The following is a 27,001-nucleotide window of genomic DNA, read 5'->3' on the forward strand; positions in this document are numbered from 1 at the left end:
GTTAGTGTGGGGAGCGGGATTTTACACCATATTCCAGGTACAGTCTCAACAAAACACAAATAATTGTCACTTTGCCCGGACCATTGGCCCCGCTTGCAGGGCAACAGTCTGCCGGTGTTTGCCCCCCAATGTGGTGAATCCCTCTGCTCGCCACCACCGTGGGCTCAGACATTTCCACAGATGAGCCCCTCCTGTCCCCACCGGGACAAACATCCTGTCCGCCCCCTCTCTCACCGTCTTCATCCTTTCAATAAAATCCCCCTCTCCCTCCCCGGGGAACCGGCATCAAACCGACGGGCCGAGCGGTCTCCTCCTACCTCTCAGCGACACATCAGACTCCGGCCGCAGGAGACGCTTCACAAACGCCCCAACTTCCCTCGGAGGGAAATGGAAATAAATCAGAAAGCGGACATTTACTTTGACGGTTGTCCCGCCGTGACGGAAAGTTCGGGAGACGGTGTCAGCGGGGGTAACGCCCTCTCGGTTGGTCCGCCTCCGCTATTGGTTGGAAACGGTGATTGACATCGCTTCGCACCAATGGGAATAGAGCAGCGCCTGACTCCTCTGTTGACAGCGGTGGGGGAAGGGGCTGGTCACGTGATTAGCAGCCCAGCCGTTAAACCGACCAAGCTCGAGCTCACCAGCGCGCGGGGCACAAAAGGCCCCGGATGATCGGTTGAGGTAAGAAGGGATCTCCGGGTTGGGGGTCTCACCGGGCGGGCGTTTTCAACACCGACTTCGGGTAGTTGCTGTGAGCTCCGGACTCCGTGACCCGCAATCCCGGGACAGTCCTGCTCTCTTCCCTCTCTCTCAGCCCCACCATCCGTACACGGGCCCCGGGGAGCTTGCGGCTGATGAGGGAATGGGAACCGATGGATCTCTCAGACAGAGCTGAGCTCCAGCTGTCTAAATGCAAGGATCGGGAACTCGGAGAAAGGGAACAAAATCTTTTACATCAGCTGTTGAGAAAATCACCTTTGTTCTGCCTCCAGTCACAAACAAGAGAAAATCTGCAGATGCTGGAAATCCAAGCAACACACACAAATTGCTGGAGGAACTCAGCATTAGTACTCTTTTCCATAGATGCTGCCTGGCCTGCTGAGTTCCTCCAGCATTTTGTGTCTGTTGCTTGTTCTACCTCCTCTTGTTGTCGACCTTTCTATCCGTGAGGTCATGATTTTTTAAAGTCTTTTTTAGTTTTCTACGAACAGTGTCGAAGAAAAAAAAAACAATGGTGTAAATAGAGGGATCATTGCAATACAGACAAAAATAACAATAATACATGTCTTAACAAATGAGCAAGTCACCCATATTAAAAATGAAAAATTAGAAAGGAAAGCACCCAACCCACCCACGATCCAACTCCAAGCCAACTATTATAATATAAGTATTTAAAAGGACATTTGAGATAAACTTTTATCACCCCAGATCTATATATTGTAGTAAAAAGAGAAATCACTAATAAAAAAAGCAGCCTGCTGACTAATCAAAGAATCAAAGAAAGCTGGAAATGCAGGATCTGACTATCAAGGGAAGAAAAAACATACACTTGTCAATCTACGTGAGAATTATGAAAATATTCAAGAAAACGTCCCCATACCTTATGGAACTTTATATCTGAATTAAAAAGTGAATGGTAACTGTATAACCCTTCTAGTCCGTGCCGAACTCTTACTCTCACCTAGTCCCACCGACCTGAACTCAGCCCATAACCCTCCATTCCTTTCCTGTCCATATAGCTATCCAATTTTACTTTAAATGAAAACATTGAACCTGCCTCAACCAGTTCTGCTGGAAGCTCATTCCACACAGCTACCACTCTCTGAGTAAAGAAGTTCCCTGTCATGTTACCCCTAAACTTTTGCCCTTTAACTCTCAACTCGTGTCCTCTTGTTTGAATCTCCCTCACTCTCAATGGAAAAAGCCTATCCACATCAAATCTATCTATCCCCCTCATAATTTCAAATACCTCTATCAAGTCCCCCTTCAACCTTCTACACTCCAAAGAATGAAGACCTAACTTGTTCAACCTTTCTCTGTAACTTAGGAGATGAAACCCAGGCAACATTTTAGTAAATCTTCTCTTTACTCTCCCAGTTTTATTGACATCTTTCCTATAATTCGGTGACCAGAACTGTACACAATACTCCAAATTTGGCTTTAGCAATGCCTTATAGAATTTCAACATTACATCCCAACTCCTATCCTCAATGCTCTGATTTGTAAATGCCAGCATACCAAAAGCTTTCTTCACCACCCTATCCACATGGGATTCCACCTTCAGGGAACTATGCACCATTATTCCAAGATCCCTCTGTTCTACTGCATTCTTCAATGCCCTACCATTTACCATGTACGTCCTATTTTGATTAGTCCTACCAAAATGTAGCACCTCACATTTACCAGCATTAAACTCCATCCGCCATCCTTCAGCCCACTCTTCTAACTGGTCTAAATCTCTCTGCAAGCTTTGAAAACCTGCTTCATTATCCACAACTCCACGTATCTTAGTATCATCTGCATACTTACTAATCCAATTTACCACCCCATCATCCAGATCATTAATATATATGACAAACAACATTGGACCCAGTACAGATCCCTGAGGCACATCACTAGTCACCATCCTCCTATCTGAGACACAGTTATCCACCACTACTCGCTGGCATCTCTCATCCAGCCACTGCTGAATCCATTTTACTACTTTGATATTAATGCCTAACGATTGAATTTCTTAACTAACCTTCCGTGTGCAACGTTGTCAAAGGCCTTACTGAAGTCCATATAGACAACATCCACCGCTTTACTCTCATCAACTTTCCTAGTATCCTCATCAAAAAGTTCAATAAGATTTGTCAAACATGACCTTCCACGCACAAATCCATGTTACCTGTTTCTAATCAGACCCTGTCTATCCAGATAATTATATATACCATCTCTGAGAATACTTTCCATCAATTTCCCCACCATTGACGTCAAACTCACAGGTCGATAATTGCTAGGTTTACTCTTAGAACCCTTCTTAAACAATGGAACAACATGAGCAATACGCCAATCCTCCGGCACCATTCTCGTTTCCAATGACATTTGAAATATTTCTGTCAGAGCCCCTGTTATTTCCACACTAACTTCCCTCAAGGTCCTAGGGAATTTCCTGTCCGGACCCAGAGACTTATCCACTTTTATATTCCTTAAAAGTGTCAGTACTTCCTCTTCTTTAATCGTTATACTTTCCATAACTACCCTTCTTGTTTCCTTTACCTTACACAATTCAATAACTTTCTCCTTGGTGAATACCAAAGAAAAGAAATTGTTCAAAATCTCCCCCATCTCTTTTGGCTCCACACACACCCATCCACTCTGATTCTCTAAGGGATCAATTTTATCCCTCACCATCCTTTTGCTATTAATATCTTTTCAAGATCTAAACAAGACATAATATCCCTGAGCCATTGAACATGGGTACGGGGAACTTCATCTCTCCACTTAAGGAGTACTGTACGTCCAGCTAAAAGAGAGACAAAAGACAATGTTCGTCATTTAGCCGGGATCAAATGCTTGTCAGAGTCTCGTGAAATACCAAAAAAGGATCAGGTTCCAAATGACAGGGACATGTTTTGACCCATTCTCTCTGGGTACATAATGATATCAAAGACCTTTGGCTTGGGCAACAAGTAGCTTTCACATCACAAATGTGCCAGACTCCAATGAGACAGACTACTGCCCTTCCCTTCATATTCATTGGCATTGCCATCACCGAGTTCACCACCGTCAGTCACCTGGGGGAGGGTTCAGGGGAAATATTTATGTACAATACAGAAACTGGTGTTACCTGTGTGTATTGTGGCGATGCAAAAGTTGCTGGAGAATTTACAAGTGGGAAGAAGTGGAGTGATATTTGAAATCTGACCTTTTTAAGCATAATTTAGCAAGCAAATGACATATTGATGATGTGCAAAAGCTCTGGTGAGAAAATCCTTCATTAGCCGTTACAGGCCTGCTACAGAGGTTGTTGAGAGTGCAGATGAACTCGATCGAACCCAGAGGACATCAAAGTTCTTATCGAGAGTGATTTGCTGGCTGTTAAAATGAATATCTCTCTATATAAAATTCACTGTGCACATGTTGTCACTGGGTAAAGAAATGGACAGTACAAGACTTATGTGCACACTGGTCATTACAAATTAGAGGGGACATTGGTGGGAGGGTGGGGAGACCTCCAGTGTCCCCGATGCCCTCACCTACAAGATGTGCATCCAGCTGCAGCTTATAACTCTGCACTTTAAGGAGTTGGAACTTGAAATGGATGAATTCCGGATCATCCAGGAGTTGGAGGTGGTGATAGGTATGAAATGAAGAGAGGTGAGTTGCACCCAAGGTGCAGGACACAGGAAACTGGGTCAGAGTGAGGAAGGAGAATGAGTTTAACTAGCCATCGCAGAGTACTCTTGTGGCCATCCCACACAACAGCAGGTGGACCACTTTAGAAACTGTTGGGGGGCATTACCTGGCAGAGGAAAGTCAAAGGGGTGATAGGGATCAGTTAGGGGAACAGAACAAGAGGGACTAATATCCCAGTGGTGAGGCTCGCTAGTGCTAGTGTGGGGAGAGGGTGATGTGGTTAAAATAAGTTGTAGGGGGAATGGGAGCCAGACTGACAGAACAGATAGTGGGGAGGGTGAATTGAATTGAATTGACTTTATTTCATACATCCTTCGTATACATGAGGAGTACAAATCTTTACGTTACATCTCCGTCTAAATGTTCAGTGTGTAATTTATAAAAAATAGTTTGTTCATAGGACAGTCAATATAACATAGAAATGCAATTGTATCAGCATGAATTAATCAGTCTGATGGCCTGGTGGAAGATGATATCCTGTTGGTCCTTTTGCTGTGGTACCATTTCCTGGATGGTAGCAGAAGGAACAGTTTGTGGTTGTGGTGAATTGGGTCCCCAATATCCTTTGGGCCCTTTTTACACACCTGTCTCTGTAAATGTCCTGAATAGTGGGAAGTTCACATCTACAGATGTGCTGGGCTGTCCACACCACTCTCTGCAGGATCCTGCCATTAAGGGAAGTACAGTTCCCATACCAGGCAGTGATGCAGCCAGTCAGGATGCTCCCAATTGTGTTCCAGTAGAAAGTTCTTAGGATTTGGGGCCCCATCCCAAGCTTCTTCAACCATCTGAGGTGAAAGAGGTGCTGCTGTGCTCTTTTCACAACACAGCCAGTATGTACAGACCATGTGAGATCCTCGGTGATGTTTATGCCAAGGAGCTTAAAGCTGTTCACCCTCTAAACCCCAGATCCATTGATGTCAATAGGGGTGAGTCTGTCTCCATTCCTCCTGTCGTCCACAATCAGCTCCTTTGTTTTTGTGACCATGAGGGAGAATTTGTTTTCTTGACACCAGTCAGATGTTGTTCAGACCTCAGATAGAGTCAGCAATCAAATGGTTGAGCATGGGGAGATGAATGTGCTGAGCTGTGTATATCACAATGCAAGAGGCATCGTAGGAAATCCAGATGAGCTCAGGACAGAAAACTATGATATTGTAGTCATTATTGGGACTTGGTTGCACCCAATAGTCTGAAGGATTTAGAGGAACAAATTTCTATGGAGATCAAGGACAATGCCAAGAAACAAAGGTTGATTCAGTAAGTGGTTTTAATTTTCCATATATTGACTGGGACTCCCATACTGTAAAAGGACTAGATGGGGTAGAGTTTGTCAAATGTGCCCTTATTCAGTATGCAGAATTCCTGATGTAGGAGTGTCCAATAATCTGTTAGTAAATGATCCAGGGCTTGTGTCAGAAATTAGTGATCATAATGCCATGAGATTCAAAGTAAATATGGAAAAAAAGAGGTCTGGACCACGGGTTGGGATTCTAAATTGGAGAAGGGTCAATTCTGAAGGTTTCAGAAAGGATCAGACAAGTATGGTTTGGGACAGGCTGTTTTCTGGCAAAGGAGTACTTGGTAAGTGGGAGGCCTTCAGAAGTAGAAGTTTGAGGGTGTAGAGTTTGTATGTGCAGCCAAAATAAAAGTTGAAGGGTAACTGGTGCAGGGAAACTTGGTTTTCAAGCGATATTGAGGCCCGGGATATTTTGTTCCTCTGTTGTGGCACAACCAAGGCTCAGGACTACAGTATCGTAATTCCACGCCCTGAGCTCATTTGACATTTTTTTTTTCATTGTCTTCTGTTGGTTTCTAAAAGCTTCCCAATAGTTTTTGTTCTTTTTTTTGCCCTTTCTTTGGCTTTTATGTTGGCTGTGGCTTCTCATTTCAGCCACGGTTGTGTCCTTCTGCCTTTCCAATGCTTCCACTTCTTTGGGATGTATCGATCACTCAGCTCCCGAATTGCTCCCAGAAACTCCAGCCATTGCTGCTTCGTTGTCACTCCTACCAGTTTTCCTTTCCAAACATGTTTGTCCAGCTTCTCTGTCATAGAAACATGGAGAGGTTCAGTACAGAAACAGGCTATTTGGCCCATCTGGTCAATGCTGAAATAGCATTTAAGCTGTCTAATGAAACTACCTGCACTGGGACCTTTGCTCTTGTTACGTAACTGGCAACAATGAATATCAATCGAGACAGGTTATATAAAAACAACCAAACATTTATTAAACACAGATAAACAATATAAAAACAAACAAAAACCTTAACTGAAAGTTAACCGCTATGCAGCCGTTCAACAAATCATCACTCAGCACTGGTTATTAAAGCGTTAAATGCGAAAATAGATCTTAAAGCAGTAAAGTCAAATACGGTTCTTAAAATGGTAAATTCTAAAGTCCGACAGATTTATACATTCAATTGGGAGAGACTTCTCTGGAGAAGGATCTCTTCATTGACACAACTTTCCAGTTTGTTCTGACCAAAGGATTCACGATGCAGGAAATAAACAGTTTAAAACAACTGACCGTAAATTCTAGAGAGCACCTTGCATGAACTACCTTGCTCTTTTGGTATGAGTTATCTTTGATGCAGGTCGCTACTCCTTCAACGAAGACTCAATAAGGTCGATCCTTTATTAAACTGCCGAACATTCCCGACTTCTCTTAATCCTTCGTATCCTGTATTTCGATGAAGTCTTCACTCCCCAGTACTACTGGAAAAAGGTACATCAATGCATCTAGCAAAAATTGCCAATCCAGCTCTGTTGTACCTTGCAACAGAAAGTAACACTCCTTTTTAAAAATGAAACTGTGTCATAAAAACAAATATGCAACAGAGACCGAGACACAGACGCACGTTCTAGCTGGAAAACTAAAAACTAAAATCTAACTGCGTCAACTGAGGTCTTTCCTTATATACCCGTGGTGCACGTGTCTCCATGTGACCTCACATCAGCGGGAAAATTACATCAGGTGACCTCCAGAAGACCATTCCATCATTCTCACAAAAAAAGAATCACAGATCTCCTTGAGGTATGTAACACCTCCCTCCAAAAAAAACATATTGGTCTCTCAAAGAACAAAATTTTAACAATTAACAATTTATACAAAGGTATAAAACTTACAACATACACAATATATACAGTCTTATCTTTCAGCACTTTACAAACTAATATACAGTAGGAGAGTTACAAATTTTAAAATACCACTCCATAAAAACAAATTTTCATTGTACATTTGACATCTAGATAAACGATCAGTGATCACAATATCTTTACCCTTAATATGAGTGATCAGAATATTGTACTCCTGTAACATTAAACTGTGTTACTAAATTGAAGTTTAATTTCCTTAACCCTTTTCCTTAACGGTCACAGTGGCCTGACCAAATTCACTGTTAGCTAAGTTAATAGTTAAGTTAGCTTTTGAAAGTCTCTCAAATAATTTCCCCACCGCAGTAATATGTGCTTTCCACGTATTATTTCCTGTAACTAAATCATCAATATCGGCATCTGTATCTTTTAATCCCTGAATCATGCTATTAATCATCCTCTGAAATATACCTAGTGTATTCTTCATCCCAAATGGAAGAACATTATATTCATATAACCCAGATGGGGTTACAAATGCTGAAATCTCTCTTCCTCTATCTGTCAATGGAACACACCAATAAGCTCTTAACAAATCAATCTTTGTAAGGAATTTGGCTTGTCCAACTTTATCCACACAATCATCTACCCTAGGGGTTGGATATGCATCAGTTTTTGTCACAGCATTCACCTTTCTGTAATCCGTACAAAACTGAATACTATTGTCTGGCTTAGGCACCATAATGCACAGTGAACTCCAATTCAAATTAGAGTGTCTAATAATGTCATTCTCTAACATATACTTAATTTCTTGTTTGGCAAGTTCACATTTTTCCCTGTTCATTCGATACGGATGTTGTTTTATGTGTTTTGCATCTGCAACATCTACATCAACTGTAGCTACAGTGGCTGTGCTAGGAACATCTGGAAATAAATCTCTACATTTAAAAATTAACTGTTTCATCTGCCCTCTCTGCTCTGGCTGTGCATGAGCGCTAATTTTTCATCAATATTTTCTAGAATTTTTGAATTTGGTAACCTGGCTGAAATAATGTTGAGTTTAAAATGAGTTTCAGATCAGACTCATTATTGATCACAATAGTCATAGCAGCAGTCTCTCTCTTATAATATGGTTTTATCATATTTATATGACACAGCTGTTACATCTTTCTCCGATCTGGGGTTTTTATCACGTAATCTACATCATTTACCTTAGATTTAATCTCATAAGGACCATGAAATTTAGCTTGTAATGGGTTCGTTTGCACTGGGAAAAGAACCAACACCTTATCTCCAGGCTTAAAGGACCTCGTCCCAACTTCCTTATCATACCAAGTCTTCATCTTCTCTTGAGCTAATTTTAAATTTTCCTTTGCCAAGCTACAAGCTTTATATAATCTTTCTTTAAATTTAAAAACATAATCTAGCAAATTAGTGTGTACCTCTTTATTAATCCACTGTTCTTTCAACAAGGCCAAAGTTCCTCGAACTCTATGCCCAACCACAAGTTCAAAAGGACTAAAACCTAATGATTCCTGTACTGCCTCTCATACTGTAAAAAGTAGTAAATGTATACCTTCATTCCAGTCCTTTTCATTTTCCACACAATATGTCCTAATCATAGTTTTTTATGTAGAATGAAATCTCTCCAAGGCTCCTTGTGATTTTGGATGATAGGCTGATGAGATAATCTGTTTTGCTCCCAGTTTATAAACTATTTGCTGAAACAATCCAGATATAAAATGACTACCTTGATCCGGTTGTATTTCCTAAGGCAATCCAAAAGAAGTAAAAAATTGTATAAGAACCTTTGTCACAGTTTTGGCTGTTATATTCCTAAGAGGTACTGCCTCTGGAAACCTAGACGCTGTGCACATAATAGTTAACAAACATTGATGTCCAGGTTTAGTTTTTGGCAAAGGACCTACACAGTCTACAATGATTTTTGAGAACGGCTCACCAAATACTGGAATTTGTTGCAGTGGGGCCACTGAAGTAACTTGATTAGGCTTACCCACAATTTGACATGTATGGGACGTTCTGCAAAATGTCGCCACATCTTGTCTTAAACTAGGCCAATAAAAATGTTTAGAAACTTTGTTCATAGTTTTATTTACATCTAGATGACCACCCAAAGGAATACTATGAGCCATAGTTAAAATCTCATTTCGATAAATTTTAGGAACTACTACCCGATGATTGACCTCCCATTCCTCACTAGCAGGAATTGTAGGTGCTCTCCACTTTCTCATTAATAGTCCCTTTTCAAAATAATATCCCACTGGTACTTTTTCAATTTCTCTATCTGAAAGAGCTTGTTCTTCTGCTATCATCTCCTTCCGAGATAAAGACAAATCTTCCCGGTCAGACTTACCACCAAAATCCTGATCAAATAACGTAGGTAAGAAAGTTTCTGATACATCCTCAAAATTCGAATCTTGATTTGAACTGTCATGGGTAACAACCTCATCCTGTACATCAGTCTTTTTAGCCATAGCTCTTGTTACAGCACAGGAAGAATCTGTGTTAGAATCCCTCTGTGGTTCCTCAGAATTTGAATTTATTGTCAAATGCACTTCAGGAAAAACTTGTCCAACTGCTAAATCATTCCATAACAAAAGAGAAACATTATTCACAGTTAAACTGGATTGTAGTCCTACTTTAACAATCCCTGTAACTAATCCTGACCTTAAATTTCCTCTATGCAAATGTACTGGCATGAGGGCACTCCCAACTCCTCTTATATAATTTACCTCACAATGTCAGACTCATCACTAAACTTTAGCACACTGTCTAATATCAGTGATTGAGAAGCTCCAGTATCTCTAAGTATTCTTATTGGTACTGAATTAGATCCTTCTTTCAAGGATACAAATCCTTCTGTTATAAAATTTTCATATCCCCTCTTAACTTGGTCAGACTCTGACACATCTTCATTAATATTTTCTAAACCCTGTGAATTTAAAGGTGTTTCAATATGCTGCACACAAGCATCTGGGTCGGCTTCTTTCTCTTTCTTTTTCAATCAAAAGCAATTAGCTACTACATGTCCAAGTTTCTTACGATAATTACAAATAATACCAAAATGCCTTTCCTTCACATGTCTCCCTTCATCCTTACTTTTCTCACTAACTTCAGATTTAATTTCTGGTTTACATTGACTCTCTGCTATTTTTCCTTTTAAAAATTTTACCTGGAGAAAATTTATTCTTCTGAATTAAAGCATATTCATCAGCCAATTTAGCAATCTCCTGCAATGTAGCAGTGTCCATTTCATTTAAGTATGTTCTCACTTCAACAGGAATGCTTCTTTTAAATTCTTCCGGTAAAATCAACTCTTTTAATTTATTAAACTCCCCATTCACATTTTTAGAGGAAACCCATCTCTCAAAACACACAGATTTCTCCACATAAGTTTTTTCCACTGATTTCTTCAAATTTCTGTATCTTTCTCTATACGCTTCCGGAACCAACTCATATGCCTTTAATATATGCTGTTTAACAATATCATAATCCAGTGGTTGCTCAGCATTTAAAGCCGTATAAGCTTGTTGTGCCTTGCCTTTAATTACATTTTGTAACATCACTGGCCATTGCTCTTTCCGCCACTTTAAACTCAGAGCATCGGTTTCGAAATGCTGGAAATATTTGTCCACTTCAGCTTCATTAAATGGAGGAGCCAAAATAACCTCACGACCAACAATAAACTGTTTCTTAGAACCAGAAGACTGATTTCCCATCCTTAATTTCTCCATCTCAAACTCAAATTTCCTTCGGTTTTCAGCTTCCCTTTCTTCAAATGCCCTTTTTTTTATTAGCCTCTCTTTTGGCCATTTCTGCTTTAAATCTTTCAAGCTTTAACTGTTCAAGGTGCAACTGCATTTCCAGATTACTCATTGGAAACCTATCTAACACATCATCAAACGTTTTCAAATTTGTATAATGCTCAGTGATTTTTCTTTGTATTAAAGCCTTTGTAGTATTCTTTGTAATTCCTTTAATATCCAACCTCCTCACAATCTCCAATATCTCAGGTTTTTTTCGCATTCACTAAAGACACCGAGTCAGGCATGTCCATAAACTCGTCAATATTCATTGTTGCCGAATACCACTCACACACCAATCCAACTAAAAAAAATTGAGTATTTTCCTTTTCCAAATCAGAATGGCAATTATCAGCACTTAACTTCAAAATCGGAACATCCCATGGCCAAGCCCCCACAAATTATGTAACCGGCAACAATGAATATCAATCGAGACAGGTTATATGAAAACAACCAAACATTTATTAAACACAGATAAACAATATAAAAACAAACAAAAACCTTAACCGGAAGTTATGCAGCCATTCAACAAATCGTCACTTGGCGCTAGTTCTTAAAGCGTTAAATGCGAAAACAGTTCTTAAGGCGGTAAAGTCAAATACAGTTCTTAAAATGGTAAATTCAAAAGTCCAACAGATTTATACATTCAATTGGGAGAGACTTCTCTGGAGAAGGATTTCTTCATTGACATGACTTTCCTGTTTGTTCTGACCAAAGGATTCACGATGCAGGAAATAAATGGCTTAAAACAACTGACCTTAAATTCTGCAGAGCACCTTGCATGAACTACCTTGCTCTTTTGGTATGAGTTATCTTTGATGCAGGTCGCTACTCCTTCAACGAAGACTCAATAAGGTCGATCCTTTATTAAGCTGCCAAACATTCCTGATTTCTCTTAATCCTTTGGGTCCTGTACTTCGAAAAAGTCTTCACTCTCCAATACTGCTGGAAAAAGGTACATCAACACATCTAGCAAAAATTTCCAGTCCAGCACTATTGTACCTTGCAACAGAACGTAACATGCCATTTTAAAAATGAAACTGCGTCATAAAAACAAATATGCAATAGAAACGGAGACACAGACGCACTTTCTAGCTGGAAAACTAAAAACTAAAAACTAACTGTGTCATCTGAGGTCTTCCCTTATATACCCATGGTGAAAATGTCCTCGCGTGACCTCACATCGGTGGGAAAATTACATCAAGTGACCTCCAAAAGAACATTACATCATTCTCACAAAAAAAATCACATCTCCTTAAGGTTTGTAACACCCTCCATACCCCTACCATCCAGGCTCCCATCCGAACTTCTTTTAAATGGTGAAACCAAGCTCACATTCACCACTTGTGCTGGCATCTCATTCCACACTCTCACAACCATTTCAATAAAGAGATTTTCCAAATGTTCCCATTAAATTTTCACCTTCCCCACTTACCCATGACCTCTGGTCGTCATCCCACCCAACCTCAGTGGAAAAAGCTGCTTGCAATTACACTATCTATACCGTCAGAATGTTGTACACTTTTAACAATTCCTCAAGGCAATGTATAATTTCCTGTTTATGTTCAGAGCCTTTTTTATATGCATAAGATGATGAGGGGCATTGATCGTGTGGATAGCCAGAGGTTTTTTTCCCAGGGCTGAAATGGCTAACATGAGGAGGCGTAGTTTTAAGGTGCTTTGAAATAGATACCGAGGGGATGTCAGGGGTAAGTTTTTTACACAGAGAGTGGTGGGTGCATGGAATGCACTGCCAGCTATTTGTGTGAGAGTGTTTCAGTTACTGTGGGGCCAGGAACCCATGCAGCTCAGTGGGATCAGGGAATAATATGAATAGACAGAGTCAAACTGAGCCAGGTCACAGATTGGAGATGGCAGAAATTCCCATTAATATCGAGACAGGAACAGCATCAGAGAATATGTTGGTCATTCTAGCTACCAGCACTGTGCCCAGTTAGAAGATGATTTCTCTCTCCAACTTGGATTGAACCTCACTGTAATAGTGTGATGCCAGATCACACCTTGACAATTCAAGGGATCTCATCTGAAATATTGTCTTACACCCATTGATGGATTTTGTAAATATTTTTACAGGTTAAAAATGACAAGGAATTTGTCTATGGGAATCTCGAACACAACAAGCCAGTTTTGCTGTCTCTAGCCGGATATTTAAGAAGTGGAGCAAGGGATTCACTTGATCATCCTTCATGCTCGGACTGTGACGAGGGATTCACTCGATCTTCTGTCAGACTGGCGTGCCCGTCATTTTACGCAAGGGCCTACACATTCACCTGCTCAGATAGTGGGAATGGATTCAGTCGGTCATTTCAACTGAAGATATATCAGCAGGTTCACACAGGACAAGGCCATTCATTTGTCCTGTGTGTGAGAAGGCATTCAGTTGGTCTTCCCACCTGTGGACACACCAGTCAGTTCACCCTGGGCAGAGGCTGGTCAGCTGCTGAATTTGTGGGGAAGGATTCACTCGGTCATCCGACCTAATGGCTCACCAGCAAGTTCACACTAGGGAGAGGCCGTTCACCTGCTCAGACTGTGGGAAGGGATTTACTAAATCATCTCACCTATTGAGACACCAGTCAGTACACACTGGGGAGAGGCCATTCACCTGCTCCGACTGTGGGAAGGGATTCGCTTTGTCATCCCAACTGAAGGTTCATCAGCGAGTTCACACTGGACAGAGGCCATTCACCTGCTCAGATTGTGGGAAGGGATTCACTTCGTCATTTGTCCTACTCAGACACCAGCGAGTTCACACTGGGGAGAGGCCGTTCGCCTGCTCAGTGTGTGGAAAGGGATTCACTCGATCATCCCACCTACAAGCACACTCGTCTGTTCACACAAGGGAGTGGCCATTCACCTGCTCTGACTGTGGGAAGGGGTTCATTTGCTCATCCCACCTGAAGGTTCATCAGCGAGTTCACACTGGTGAGTGGCCGTTCACCTGCTCAGACTGTGGGAAGGGATTCACTTTGTCATCCCAATTGAAGGTACATCAGCGAGTTCACACTGGGGAGAGGCCGTTCACCTGCTCTGACTGTGGGAAGGGATTCACTCGGTCATCTCATCTACAGAGACACCAGCGAGTTCACACTGGGGAGAGGCCATTCACCTGCACAGTGTGTGGGAAGCGATTCACTCGGTCATCCCACCTACAAGCACACTGGTCTGTTCACACTGGGGAGAGGCCGTTCACCTGCTCAGTGTGTGGGAATAGATTCACTTGCTCATCCCACCTGAAGGTACATCAGCGAGTTCACACCGGGGAGAGGCCGTTTATCTGCTCAGACTGCGGGAAGGGATTCACTTGCTCATCCCAACTGAAGGTGCATCAGCTAGTTCATACTGGAGAGAGGCCATTCACCTGCTCAGACTGTGGGAAGGGATTCACTTACTCATCCCAACTGAAGGTACATCAGCGAGTTCACAGTGGGGAGAGGCCGTTCACTTGCTCAGTGTGTGGGAAGGGATTCACTCGATCATCCCACCTGCAAGTACACTGGTCTGTTCACACTGGGGAGAGACCGTTCACCTGCTCAGACTGTGGGAAAGGATTTACTCAGTCAGGTGAACTGAAGGTACATCAGCGAGTTCACACTGGGGAGCGGCCGTTCACCTGCTCAGACTGTGGGAAGGGATTCACTTCGTCATCTCAACTGAAGGTACATCAGCGAGTTCACACTGGAGAGAGGCCATTCACCTGCTCAGACTGTGGAAAAGGATTCATTTGCTCATCCAAACTGATGGTACATCAGCGAGTTCACACTGGGGAGAGGCCATTCACCTGCTCAGTGTGTGGGAAGGGATTCACTTGCTCATCCCAACTGATGGTACATCAGCGAGTTCACACTGGGGAGAGGCCGTTCACCTGCTCAAACTGCGGTAAGGGATTCAGTCAGTCATCTGAACTGAAGGTACACCAGCGAGTTCACACTGGGGAACGGCCGTTCACCTGCTCAAACTGCGGGAAGGGATTCAGTCAGTCATCTGAACTGAAGGTACACCAGCGAGTACATACTGGGGAGCGGCCATTCACCTGCTCAGACTGTGGAAAAGGATTCACTTGCTCATCCCAACTGAAGGCACATAGGCGAGTTCACACTGGGGTGAGGCCGTTCACCTGCTTGCACTGTGGGAAGGGATTTACTTCCTCATCCCAACTGAAGGTACATCAGCGAGTTCACACTGGGGAGAGGCCGTTCATCTGCTCAGATTGTGGGAAGGGATTCACTCAGTCATCCGCCCTAATGGCACACCAACGAGTTCACAGTGGGGAGCGGCCGTACACCTGCTCTGTCTGTGGGAAAGGATTCACTCTGTCATGCACCCTACAGAGACATGAGCGAGTTCACAGTGGGGAGCGGCCGTTCACCTGCTCAGATTGTGGGAAAGGATTTACTCAGGCATCCGAACTACAGGCACACCGGTCAGTTCATACTGGGGAGTGGCCGTTCACCTGCTCAGTCTGTGGGAAAGGATTCACTTGGTCAACTGAACTACAGGCACACCAGTCAGTTCATACTGGGGAGAGGCCGTTCACCTGCTCAGTCTGTGGGAAGGGATTCACTAAGTCATATCAACTGAAGGTACATCAGCACGTTCACACTGGAGAGAGGCCGTTCACCTGCTCAGACTGTGGGAAGGGATTCAGTTCATCCTCTCAACTACTGACGCACCAGCGAGTTCACACTGGAGATAGGCCATTCACCTGCCCAGACTGTGGGAAGGGATTCACTCGGTCATCTCATCTACAGAGACACCAGCGTGTTCACACAGGGGAGAGGCCATTCACCTGCTCAGTGTGTGGGAAGGGATTCACTCGGTCATCGAACCTACAGAAACACCAGCGAGTTCACACTGGGTAGAGGCCAATCAACTGCTCAGACTTCGGGAGGAGATTCTCTGAGCCATCTCCACCGAATGTGCATCATTGGGTTCACACTGGGGAGAGGCCGTTCAACAGCTGTGAATGTGGGAAGCGACTCACTCAGTATTCTAACCTTATGTAACTCTCGCTTTAGCTGGCAGCTTAATATAGGGGGTGATAGCCCCCCAGCCCGGCCAATCTTAAGAAATCTTGTTTGGGTGGATGCTGCTTGATGTGTTCCCTGTTACAAATCAGTACCCTGAAAAAACAAATGGTACATAATATGCGATTAAACGTATGGGCTTTATAGTTTCTTACTTTGACTATAGAACGAGTAAAAAAAATAATGAAGAAGAAAGGCCCAATCTCTCCATTCATGTCTTCTCATCGCTCCCCGGCAAAAGACTGCAAAAATCTCTCTTCCAGACTCCCAAGAAAGAACAACATTTCTCCCATTGGATAGCCCTGCATTCCAAAACCCTGTTCTCTCTAGTCGTAACCTAAACATTGCTGCTACAGAGAAACCATTACCTCAGCAGTGATACATTGCAGAGAGGCCATTCCATTAGCAGTGAAACCTCACAGCATGTTATACTTGTGACATAGTGCTGGAATGTTTCAATAAGCTGCATGCTGGATATTTGTCCATCACCGTTGCTGAATGCTATTTCGAGAGTGACTGTCGGTGCTGAACTCTGCAGTTATTGCTGCTGCTCACCACACCCAGTCTGCACCCTGGTCACTGGGCATGGGAGCAGTTTCTTCTGTTGTATATTCACCTTTATTGGGACTGGAGTTTAACGTAGACTGGAGTGGAGAGCGGCCAGTGAAGGAGTGGGGCTTTGAGGCTTTGGCTCGAGAGGTTTTGGCAGTTTTGGCAGTTGGATTGTGCAATCATGTCAATCAAGATTTGAATAGCTCAGAATGCAGCTGATTGGGCAATCGAGGTCAGGTGACCAAGCAATTTGATTGGGCAATCGAAAATTGAAAAGCTCAACAAACAAGTAAAGAGAGGGGTAGCTCAAGCGGAGCGGCCAGTGAGTGAGTGGGCCAGTGAAGGAGTGGAGCTTTGAGGCTTTGGCTCGAGAGGTTTCGGCGAGCAAAGGCAGAGGACGAGCTTGCTCCCAGTAAGGTAAGGCCGGGTATGTTTCTTTAATTAATTTAATTAATTTAGGAGTTGGTAATGGAGGCTGTAGATAGGGCAGTCCAGTGCCCCGATTGTAGGATGTGGGAAGTCAGGGTCAGCACATTGTCTCTGATGACTAAACCTCAGGGATCTGTACTGGGTCCAATGTTGTTTGTCATATATATTAATGATCTGGATGATGGGGTGGTAAATTGGATGAGAAAGTATTAGATGATACTGAGATAGGTGGAGTTGTGGATAATGAAGAATATTTTCAAAGCTTGCAGACAGATTTAGACCACTTAGAAGATTGGGCTGAAAGATGGCAGATGGAGTTTAATGCTAATAAATGTGCGGTGCTATATTTTGGTGGGACTAATCAAAATAGGGCATACATTGTAAATGGTAGGGCATTGAAGAATGCAGTAGAACAGAGTGATCTAGGAATAATGGTGCATAGTTCCCTGAAGGTGGAGTCTCACGTGGATAGGATGGTGAAGAAAGCTTTTGGTATTCTGGCCTTTATAAATCAGAGCATTGAGTATAGGAGTTGAGATGTAATGTTGAAATTGTATAAGGCATTGGTAAGGCCAAATCTAGAGTATTGTGTGCAGTTCTGGTAACCAAATTGTAGGAAAGATGTCAATAAAATTGAGAGAGTACAAAGGAGATTTACTAAAATGTTCCCTGGGTTTCATCTCCTAAGTTACAGAGAAAGGTTGCACAAGTTAGGTCTTTATTCTTTGGACTGTAGAAGGTTGATAGGGGACTTGATAGAGGTATTTAAAATTATGAGGGGGATAGGTAGATTTGATGTGGATTGTTTTTTTTTCCATTGAGAGTGGGGGAGATTCAAACAAGAGGACATGAGTTGAGAGTTAAAGGGCAAAAGTTTAGGGGTAACAGGAAGAGGAACTTCTTTACTCAGAGTGGTAGCTGTGTGGAACGAGCTTCCAGCAGAAGTGGCTGAGGTAGGTTCGATGTTGCCGTTCAAAGTTAAATTGGATAGATATATGGACAGGAAAAGAATGGAGGGTTGTGGGCTGAGTGCAGGTAGGTGGGACCAGGTAAGAGTAAGAGTTCGGCATGGACTAGAAGGGCCGAGATGGCCTGTTTCCGTGCTGTAATGGTTATATGGTTAAATATATGGTTACATGGTTATAAAGCCATATTAAAAACCATTATTAGCACACACACACACACACACACACACACACACGCACACACACACATGCACACACACACACACACACACACACACACACACATGCACGCGCGCGCGCGCACACACACACACACACACACACAGAGGCAAATGAACATCGGTACATGTATTAAATTCTTTGTCGATCTCTCAGTTCATGCCTTTCTCTTCCCAGTCGGAACGCGTTGAACACGATGTTTCACGGTGGGGTCGGCATATCGATTAAGGGATTGAAGAAACAGAAGCAACATTGAAATAACTACAAGGCCATGGTGTAGAAACAAGAATTATTCACAGCAGAATGAAATAAGAACAGCAAATTGGGAGAACAGAGTATTAGTCCAGTCTGCCGGAGAGAGGAAATGACTGAGCATGCAGTCGGTTTCAAGGTGAAAATGAAGAGAGGGTTAATATGCAGTTCACATAAAATGCAGAATTAGTGAGAGAGAACGACAGCAGTGCAGAGACAATCGAAAACCGGAGACATTCAGTCGGAAAATATAAGAGTGTGGGTTTCATTCGCCACCTGCCTGTGGCCGGTAGAGTGTGGAGGAATGGTTCACTCTGTACCCACCTGTCTCCGGTGCAATGTGTCAGTGTGGGGATCATTCTGTAGATATCCGTCCCTGGTACAGAATGAGAGGGTGGGCTTCTTTAGTTCTCACTCTTTGGCTCACTGTGAGAGTGTACATTTCATACTGTACATACCTGTCGCCGTTGCAGTGTGAGAGTGTGGGTTTCATTCTGTATCTGTCAGTCTCTGTTACAGTGTGAGAGTGTGGGTTTCATTCTGTATCTGTCAGTCTCTGTTACAGTGTGAGAGTGTGGGGTCATTCTGTATCTGTCAGTCTCTGTTACAGTGTGAGAGTGTGGGGTCATTTTGTATCTGTCAGTCTCTGCTACAGTGTGAGAGTGTGGGTTTCATTCTGTATCAGTCAGTGTCTGTTACAGTGTGAGAGTGTGGGTTTCATTCTGTATCTGTCAGTCTCTGTTACAGTGTGAGAGTGTGGGTTTCATTCTGTATCTGTCAGTCTCTGTTACAGTGTGAGAGTGTGGGTATCATTCTGTATCTGTCAGTCTCTGTTACAGTGTGAGTGTGGGTTTCATTCTGTATCTGTCAGTCTCTTCTACAGTGTGTGAGTGTGGGTTTCATTCTGTATCTGTCAGTCTCTGTTACAGTATGAGAGTGTGGGTTTCATTCTGTGTCTGTCAGTCTCTGTTACAGTGTGAGAGTGTGGGTTTCATTCTGTATCTGTCAGTCTCTGTTACAGTGTGAGAGTGTGGGTTTCATTCTGTATCTGTCAGTCTCTGTTACAGTGTGAGAGTGTGGGTTTCATTCTGTATCTGTCAGTCTCTGTTACAGTGTGAGAGTGTGGGTTTCATTCTGTATCTGTCAGTCTCTGTTACAGTGTGAGAGTGTGGGTTTCATTCTGTATCTGTCAGTCTCTGCTACAGTGTGAGAGTGTGGGTTTCATTCTCTATCTGTCAGTCTCTGCTACAGTGTGAGAGTGTGGGTTTCATTCTGTATCTGTCAGTCTCTACAGTGTAGAGTGTGGGTTTCATTCTGTATCTGTCAGAGAGAGTGGGTTTCATTCTCTGTCAGTCTCTGTTACAGTGTGAGAGTGTGGGTTTTATTCTGTATCTGTCAGTCTGTTACAGTGTTACAGTGAGAGAGTGTGGGTTTCATTCTGTATCTGTCAGTCTGTTACAGTGTGAGAGTGTGGGTTTCATTCTGTATCTGTCAGTCTCTGTTACAGTGTGAGAGTGTGGGTTTCATTCTGTATCTGTCAGTCTCTGTTACAGTGTGAGAGTGTGGGTTTCATTCTGTATCTGTCAGTCTCTGTTACAGTGTGAGAGTGTGGGTTTCATTCTGTATCTGTCAGTCTCTGATACAGTGTGAGAGTGTGGGTTTCATTCTGTATCTGTCAGTCTCTGTTACAGTGTGAGAGTGGGTGGGTTTCATTCTCTATCTGTCAGTCTCTGCTACAGTGTGAGAGTGTGGGTTTCATTCTGTATCTGTCAGTCTCTGCTACAGTGTGAGAGTGTGGGTTTCATTCTGTATCTGTCAGTCTCTGTTACAGTGTGAGAGTGTGGGTTTCATTCTGTATCTGTCAGTCTGTTACAGTGTGAGAGTGTGGGTTTCATTCTGTATCTGTCAGTCTGTTACAGTGTGAGAGTGTGGGTTTCATTCTGTATCTGTCCGTCTCTGCTACAGTGTGAGAGTGTGGGTTTCATTCTGTATCTGTCAGTCTCTGCTGCAGTGCGAGAGTGTGGGGTTCATTCTCTATCTGTCAGTCTCTGCTACAGTGTGAGTGTGTGGGTTTCATTCTATATGTGTCAGTCTCTGTTACAGTGTGAGAGTGTGGGTTTCATTCTGTATCTGTCAGTCTCTGTTACAGTGTGAGAGTGTGGGTTTCATTCTGTATCTGTCAGTCTCTGTACAGTGTGAGGGAGTGTGGGCTTCCTTTTATATTTGTATCTGAGTCCTGTTACAGTGTGAGAGTCCACCGTTAAGTGCGTCGAGTCTCAATGCGGGAGTGTGGGCTTCCTTTTATATTTGTCGACCTCGGCTCCACCGTTAAGTGCGTCGACTCTGTCTGTACCTCTGAGACCTGAGTCGGTATGAGCGAGTGTATATTTTCTCGTCCTTTTCCGCTGTTTCTCAAACCTTGTAAATAATCCTAAAATAGATTCTGTATTCCCTGCGCTATTTTTAGAACAAGAGTCTCCTGCAGTCGGTTTATGTTATAATTGTGAGATGGACAGTGCACCGATGAATGACGATGGCTGGATCGAGCAGGGCATTCAGCGTCTTAGAGTCCTATGGCAAACAGACCATTCGGCCCGGCATCACTCTACACGCTATTCGTTACTCTACTACATGGAGCCAATTGAACAGCACGTGATCTGTAACTTCTAGTGATTTGAAAAAACCACCTCTTAAATGTTGAATGAAGATAATCAAATTAAATAAATTCATTAATTAATATAAATAAGTAATTAAATTTATAATTTGATCGAAGTAAAACCAACCGAGGCAGAGCGTTTCCTGTTCCAGCATCGTTGATATGAATACATTTCATCTCAGCCATTCTAAATTGCTACATTCACCGTGTACCTGCTCTCTTATGTTTGCCGATTCTGTCATATATTTCTTAATGTGTACTACACCATGAATCTATTCGAGTTATGTCCCACTCATAAATAATATAATATTCATTTCGAGTTCCTTATGATAACTTCAGTCTTGTGTCTATGTTGTTCTGTGCAGCACTAAGCGAGTTTGTGAATAGGAATGCGAGGGAAGGTCAAGGTTCACATTTGGAATAATCCAAATTCCACATTGCAGCATCCGGGTGATTGATGACTTCCCGAGAATTTGGCGTCACTGGTTACGTCACAGCTCAGCCGGGAATGTTCCGCTCGTCAGGGACAGGGTGGGCGGAAGAGTTTGCCTCAGTGTTGCAAGACACCGTGTCCTATATTGCACTCGTCAGTGCTGAAGACAAAGATGAATGGAGGAGAATGGGCAGCTGATGGTTAATAGATTGATATTACACTCTGAGCACATCAATTGGAGATGTTGGAATCCTGGGAACAGTAGAGTACAGTAACAAGCCCTTTGACTCACTACTTCTGCGCTGAACAAGATACCGAATGAGATTAAACTCTGATGACTGTACATGACCCATCTCCCCTCATTCACCGCATACGCGTGTGCTTTGATTCAATATTAACCGTTATGGGAGGCTAGAGGTTATATCTCAAAAGAGGCAAACCAGTACCATCAGCTCCCATGTTGAAGTAAATATTTGAGAAGGGAAGTGGAAACACTTACGGATTAAACAAAAAGGTGAAGGTTCAGTTACAGATTCTCCCGGAAGGGAGCAGGAAGGCTAGCGATTTAGCCAAGCCAGAATCAGGCTGGGTGGTGAAAAAGAATCCAGGTGTAGGGGTAGGGATGACAAGAAACCAGCAAACTCTGTACATATAGACTTAGTCATGACACAGCAAAAGGATCAGGATTTGGCAAAGGTAAAAGGAAGAGAGGAATCTGAAGAGTTTTAGAAATATCGAGGGATACAGGTACGGAATCGGATTGTACTTAATAATGCTAAATTTGTGGTGCCAGAATGGGAAATAAACCAGGTGATGTATTGGCACCATCACAAAGATGGGCATCAAATCAGATAGAGCTATGGAACAGTTGTAGAACCTGTGTTGGTGGCCGAAACTGCGAGGAGATGTACCACATTATCGTAAGAATTGCTTCATTTGTGCCCACTAATAACCCAGATAAATCGGCTGGAGAAGCAGTTTCAAGGCCCGCCCAGTAGAAGCACCATGTGTTAATTTGCAGGTTTATTTTGTTGGATCTTCATCTCCATCCCCTGGAGGACAGAAATATATCCTCGAGGTAGTGGATGCGTTCAGCAAGTGGATAGATGCTTTCTCAACTAGACAATGAAAACGCTGGCGTTACAGCCAGGATTTTGTCCGAAAGAGTCTTTACCCGTTGGGGATTGCCAAGGACTCTAGAATCAGATCAGGGTCCCCGCTACACCGCACAGATGACAGAGAATCTAATGAAACTGTTTGGGGTAAAGCAGAGGATCTTTTTCCCCAATCGACCACAACAGTGCGATTGTTGAACGGATGAACTGGACTTTAAAGACAATGTTGTCTAAAATGACTAAACGGCTCATGGGTCACTGTCTTACCCTATGCTCTTATGATAGTCCTCAGCACAGAAGCATCCTCTCCTGCACTTACACGTTTTAAGTTGACGATCGGGAGAATAAATAAAAGGGTTAGTTTTCCTGCTTGGCTAGATTTATCACAGACCGAGTACGATAGCATTGGAAAGGACAAATGTAAGCAAAAATTAATTGTCTCTATTAAGGAGGCCCATTATGATGCCGCCCATAACATGTGACGGAAGAAAAGGCAGAGCGAAGCTTGTTTCGAGGTGCGAACAAAACCGCGGGCGTTTGAAATAGGACAGAAGGTTATGATATCACTACATCAGCCGAGCCCCTTCACACCTTCGCGATTTGTCCGGACAGAGCCAGTCCATCAGTATATCCAATCCAGACTTCTCCGTATAAGTTGGGTTGATATCATATTAACCAACTTAAACCCCTTGGAGATAGTCAATTCCTCTCGTAGCTGAGTCCAGAAAACATGTTGTCGCTGGGATGTTGTGGACCGAGATGAGATGATCCTCTTAGATTTATGTTTCAGGCAATCGACGGTGATGGGGATGAAGGAGCAGTTGTCCTCTCAGTGAGTTGGAGAACCACTTCCAGTTTGTACCCGGAGGATAAGGACAGTTCACATATTTGCACTCGCCCAAGCCAAGGCGGAGACAGTGGGGGCGAGAAACAGATGTGACAGCGCGTTTATTATGTGGTCTTCTGCAAATAAAGTGGGGAATAATTGTTCTGTTATAAATGGATTTTAATAAGGCCTTATTGTTAGCCATGGTAGGACCATTTATAACGTCAGAAGGTTTGGTATCCAGGGAAAGTTGGCTGGTTGATTCAGAACTGACGCTCACAGAAGACAGAGGATAGTTGTGGATGGAGCGTTTTCTCTCTGGATGTCGGTGACCAGTGGAGTCCTGCAGAAATCTGTTCTGAGAACCCCGGCTTTTTGTGTATCTATGAATGATTTGGATGAGGAGGTGGAAGGGTGGTTTATTGTATTTGCAATGATGTGGAGGGAGGTTGGTGGAATTATGGAGAGTACAGAAGTTTATCACAGATTACAACAGGACAGTGACAGGACGCAGAGCAGGGAGAGAAGTTACAGATGGAGTTCAAACCGGAACATTGCGAAGTGATTCACTTTGGAAGGATGGATTTGAAGGCAGAGGTGATACTTTCTCGAGACGCCGAGGGTCGCACAATAGTACGAGTTCCACAATGGACACAGAGTGACGAGACTCTCTCCAGTAAGGGGAGGGCCGCTCATCGGTACGCATTCGGTACAATAGGCACGGAGCGGTGCACTGCGAGAGCAGAAGGAAGTGTGATTGACAGGTGAGCTTGAACACATCCGCTGTTCTGCACATACTTATAGTGACGCTCGAAAGGGAATATACCTGACAGTAAATCAGGAGAAAAAAAAAATAAAACTTAATGGTAAATAGTAGAACAGCCTGGGAACCTGCGGATTGTTCAGAGATTTTACTTGCTATATTTGTTCAAACAGAGAATGGATAGAGAAACAGTGGTAGAATTGTGGCAGGTTTGAGAATATGTTTAAAGTTAAATAGACTGCATCGCACATCAGGGGTGTGGCAGGGTCAAGTCATTGACTGGCAGAGATCAGGTTCCTGCCGAACGGCCCATGTGTGCGCTGGAAAACATTGCTCTTCAAACTGTCCACAGCCCTCACTAACTTCCCGAAGACACACTCCCTTTTTGATCGCAGGTCTCTGGAATATCGCTGCGGATCTTTTAAATTGTTTGGAGGAGTATAAGTGCAGTGTATTTTATTGTAACACATATCAGCTGTCACTGCGATTTCCATCATTCAAACCGCAGAAATGACTGGAACGAACGAAAGAAAAGAATGAGCGAATGTTCCCCTTTAATAAAGATGCGTTTTCCATTTCACCTGCCGGAACAAACACCTTCCCTCAATTTCAGAAGCGAATGTGCTTTGTCAAATGTTACAAAATAAATGACTTCATGATAAATGCCTACCTTCAAAGCAACACAGATGTAAAAATACCCTATGTAAATAGCTGAAGCCAGGTCTCATGGAAAATAACTTTGTAAACTCGCATCATATTTTGTTTTGAAGTAAAGAGTTTGCAATATCCCTTAAAGAATTGAATTCATGACACGGGGACAGAGTGAGTAAAAATAGTTTTGCGTAAGTGTTTGTGCAGTTGGTTGTCACTAATGTCCCTGACGTGATAACCACGCTAATTGCCTCAGTGGAATTGCTCTCACCTCAATAAAAGTCTGCTAAACCGATGCCCAGTCCATCTGAGCAGCTGAAACGTTCCGTACAACTGAACGCTGCTTCTGACGGAATATGGGATATCCGGCGATTTACAACATCGCGGCCATTTTCTATCCCACACTCGTAGCGGTTGGTGTCCCCGGTAAGATGCCGGAGCTGGTTACTTTATGTACGGTGCCGTCGTCTTGCTGTTACTCTGCTGCGGGATCCGCACTGTTACTGAGCACAGATGCTGCCGTCGGCTGAAACGTGTTTCCGGAATGGAGGGTCCCAGCATCTGATTGTTTTATTTTCATTTTCCATACTTCGATCGCAATGTCTTCTTCCTTTGTCAATTAAGTTGGAGCCGATATTGTCAGTGTTTCACAATTTCACCTCGCTAGGCTTTCTGAAGTGATGCTGGTCTCTGGTTTTCTAGGTCCGAGTCTCTATCGGTGCAGACACTTCGACCTTATAACAACATGGCAGCTTATTTAAATGACGGTCCAGTCTATGTTCAACACATAGGTCTGTTCTTCTGTAAGTCAGTAAATGAGAACTCGTGCTGACGAAGGGTCTCGGCCTGAAACGTCGACTGCACCTCTTCCTATAGATGCTGCTTGGCCTGCTGCGTTCACCAGCAACTTTGATGTGTGTTGCTTGAATTTCCAGCATCTGCAGAATTCCTGTTGTTTACTCGTGCTTCATATCTCCTTGACTCCACTTTGTTACCTCTACAAACAATCCCTTCAGCTATTTCACCTCTAATAATGGAAATGGTGTTGTTTACAGGAGCGATCGACTGCTCACCAGTACGTGAGCCGTGGAACTCGGATGCCTCGCTCTAAACTGTGGGAAGGTCGCCAATCCACCGACACTCACACCCGTCATTGTCCGCCAGCCGGCGTGTAGCGTCCGAGACCGCACACACTGGATTTCCGGTTTCCACTTCCAAACAGACCAGACCCTGCGTCGCATCGGTAGAATGGGGGGATTCAGGGAGCTGAGCATATTTCTATTTTGTTTCCAAATTTCTTGCAGTTAACTTAACGGCGATTGTGATCCTCTCTCGGGGAAAATGCGGACTCTCCAAATGCATCACCCGTTACCTGGTTGGAATGGCCACAGCGGATCTGATGGTGGTTATCGTTGTTGCTTTAGTGGATCAGACCAACAATATCTACATTCATTCCAGATCCCTGCTCATCACTCCTGTATGCGCTCTGACACTTGTATTTCGGGCTGTAACAACGGACTGTTCTGTTTGGTTTACGGTCAGTTTTACCTTCGATCGCTTCATCGCAATATGTTGCCGAAAGCTGCGGGAACGATACTGCACCGAGAGAACAGCAACGGTGGTTATCGTGACCGTGGTTATAGTGAGCTGCGGGAGATGTGCCCCGGCTTACTTTGTCGTTCAACCTTACGTCATCATTGACAACACGCCGTGGCGGTGCACCGGCTCATATGAATTCGCTGCTTCACCCGTGTGGAGAGCATACGAATTACTAGA

General features: G+C 43.4%; 1 protein-coding gene across 3 annotated transcripts; it reads left to right on the forward strand.

Moving 5' to 3' along the window:
* Positions 1-615: 615 nt before the first annotated feature.
* LOC134341927 (zinc finger protein 850-like) lies at positions 616-22,597 on the forward strand. Of its 3 annotated transcripts, none has more exons than XM_063039865.1 (4): positions 616-681; positions 13,411-17,343; positions 18,707-18,920; positions 21,249-22,597. In XM_063039865.1, the coding sequence occupies exon 2, from the start codon at positions 13,818-13,820 to the stop codon at positions 16,197-16,199; it is 2,382 nt and encodes a 793-aa protein (XP_062895935.1). In that variant the 5' UTR covers positions 616-681; positions 13,411-13,817; the 3' UTR covers positions 16,200-17,343; positions 18,707-18,920; positions 21,249-22,597. The 3 variants fall into 3 exon arrangements, with proteins under 3 accessions (XP_062895935.1, XP_062895934.1, XP_062895936.1); XM_063039864.1 differs by having other exon boundaries at positions 13,411-17,333; positions 21,249-22,596; XM_063039866.1 differs by lacking the exon at positions 18,707-18,920 and having other exon boundaries at positions 13,411-17,333.
* Positions 22,598-27,001: the final 4,404 nt, after the last annotated feature.

This window comes from Mobula hypostoma, unplaced genomic scaffold (assembly GCF_963921235.1).
Source record: "Mobula hypostoma unplaced genomic scaffold, sMobHyp1.1 scaffold_42, whole genome shotgun sequence".
Taxonomy (NCBI): Eukaryota; Metazoa; Chordata; class Chondrichthyes; order Myliobatiformes; family Myliobatidae; genus Mobula; species Mobula hypostoma.

Bases quoted from the DNA above. Each gene is read 5' to 3' on its own strand.
- LOC134341927 (XM_063039865.1), top strand. From the start codon at position 13,818: ATGGCTCACCAGCAAGTTCACACTAGGGAGAGGCCGTTCACCTGCTCA.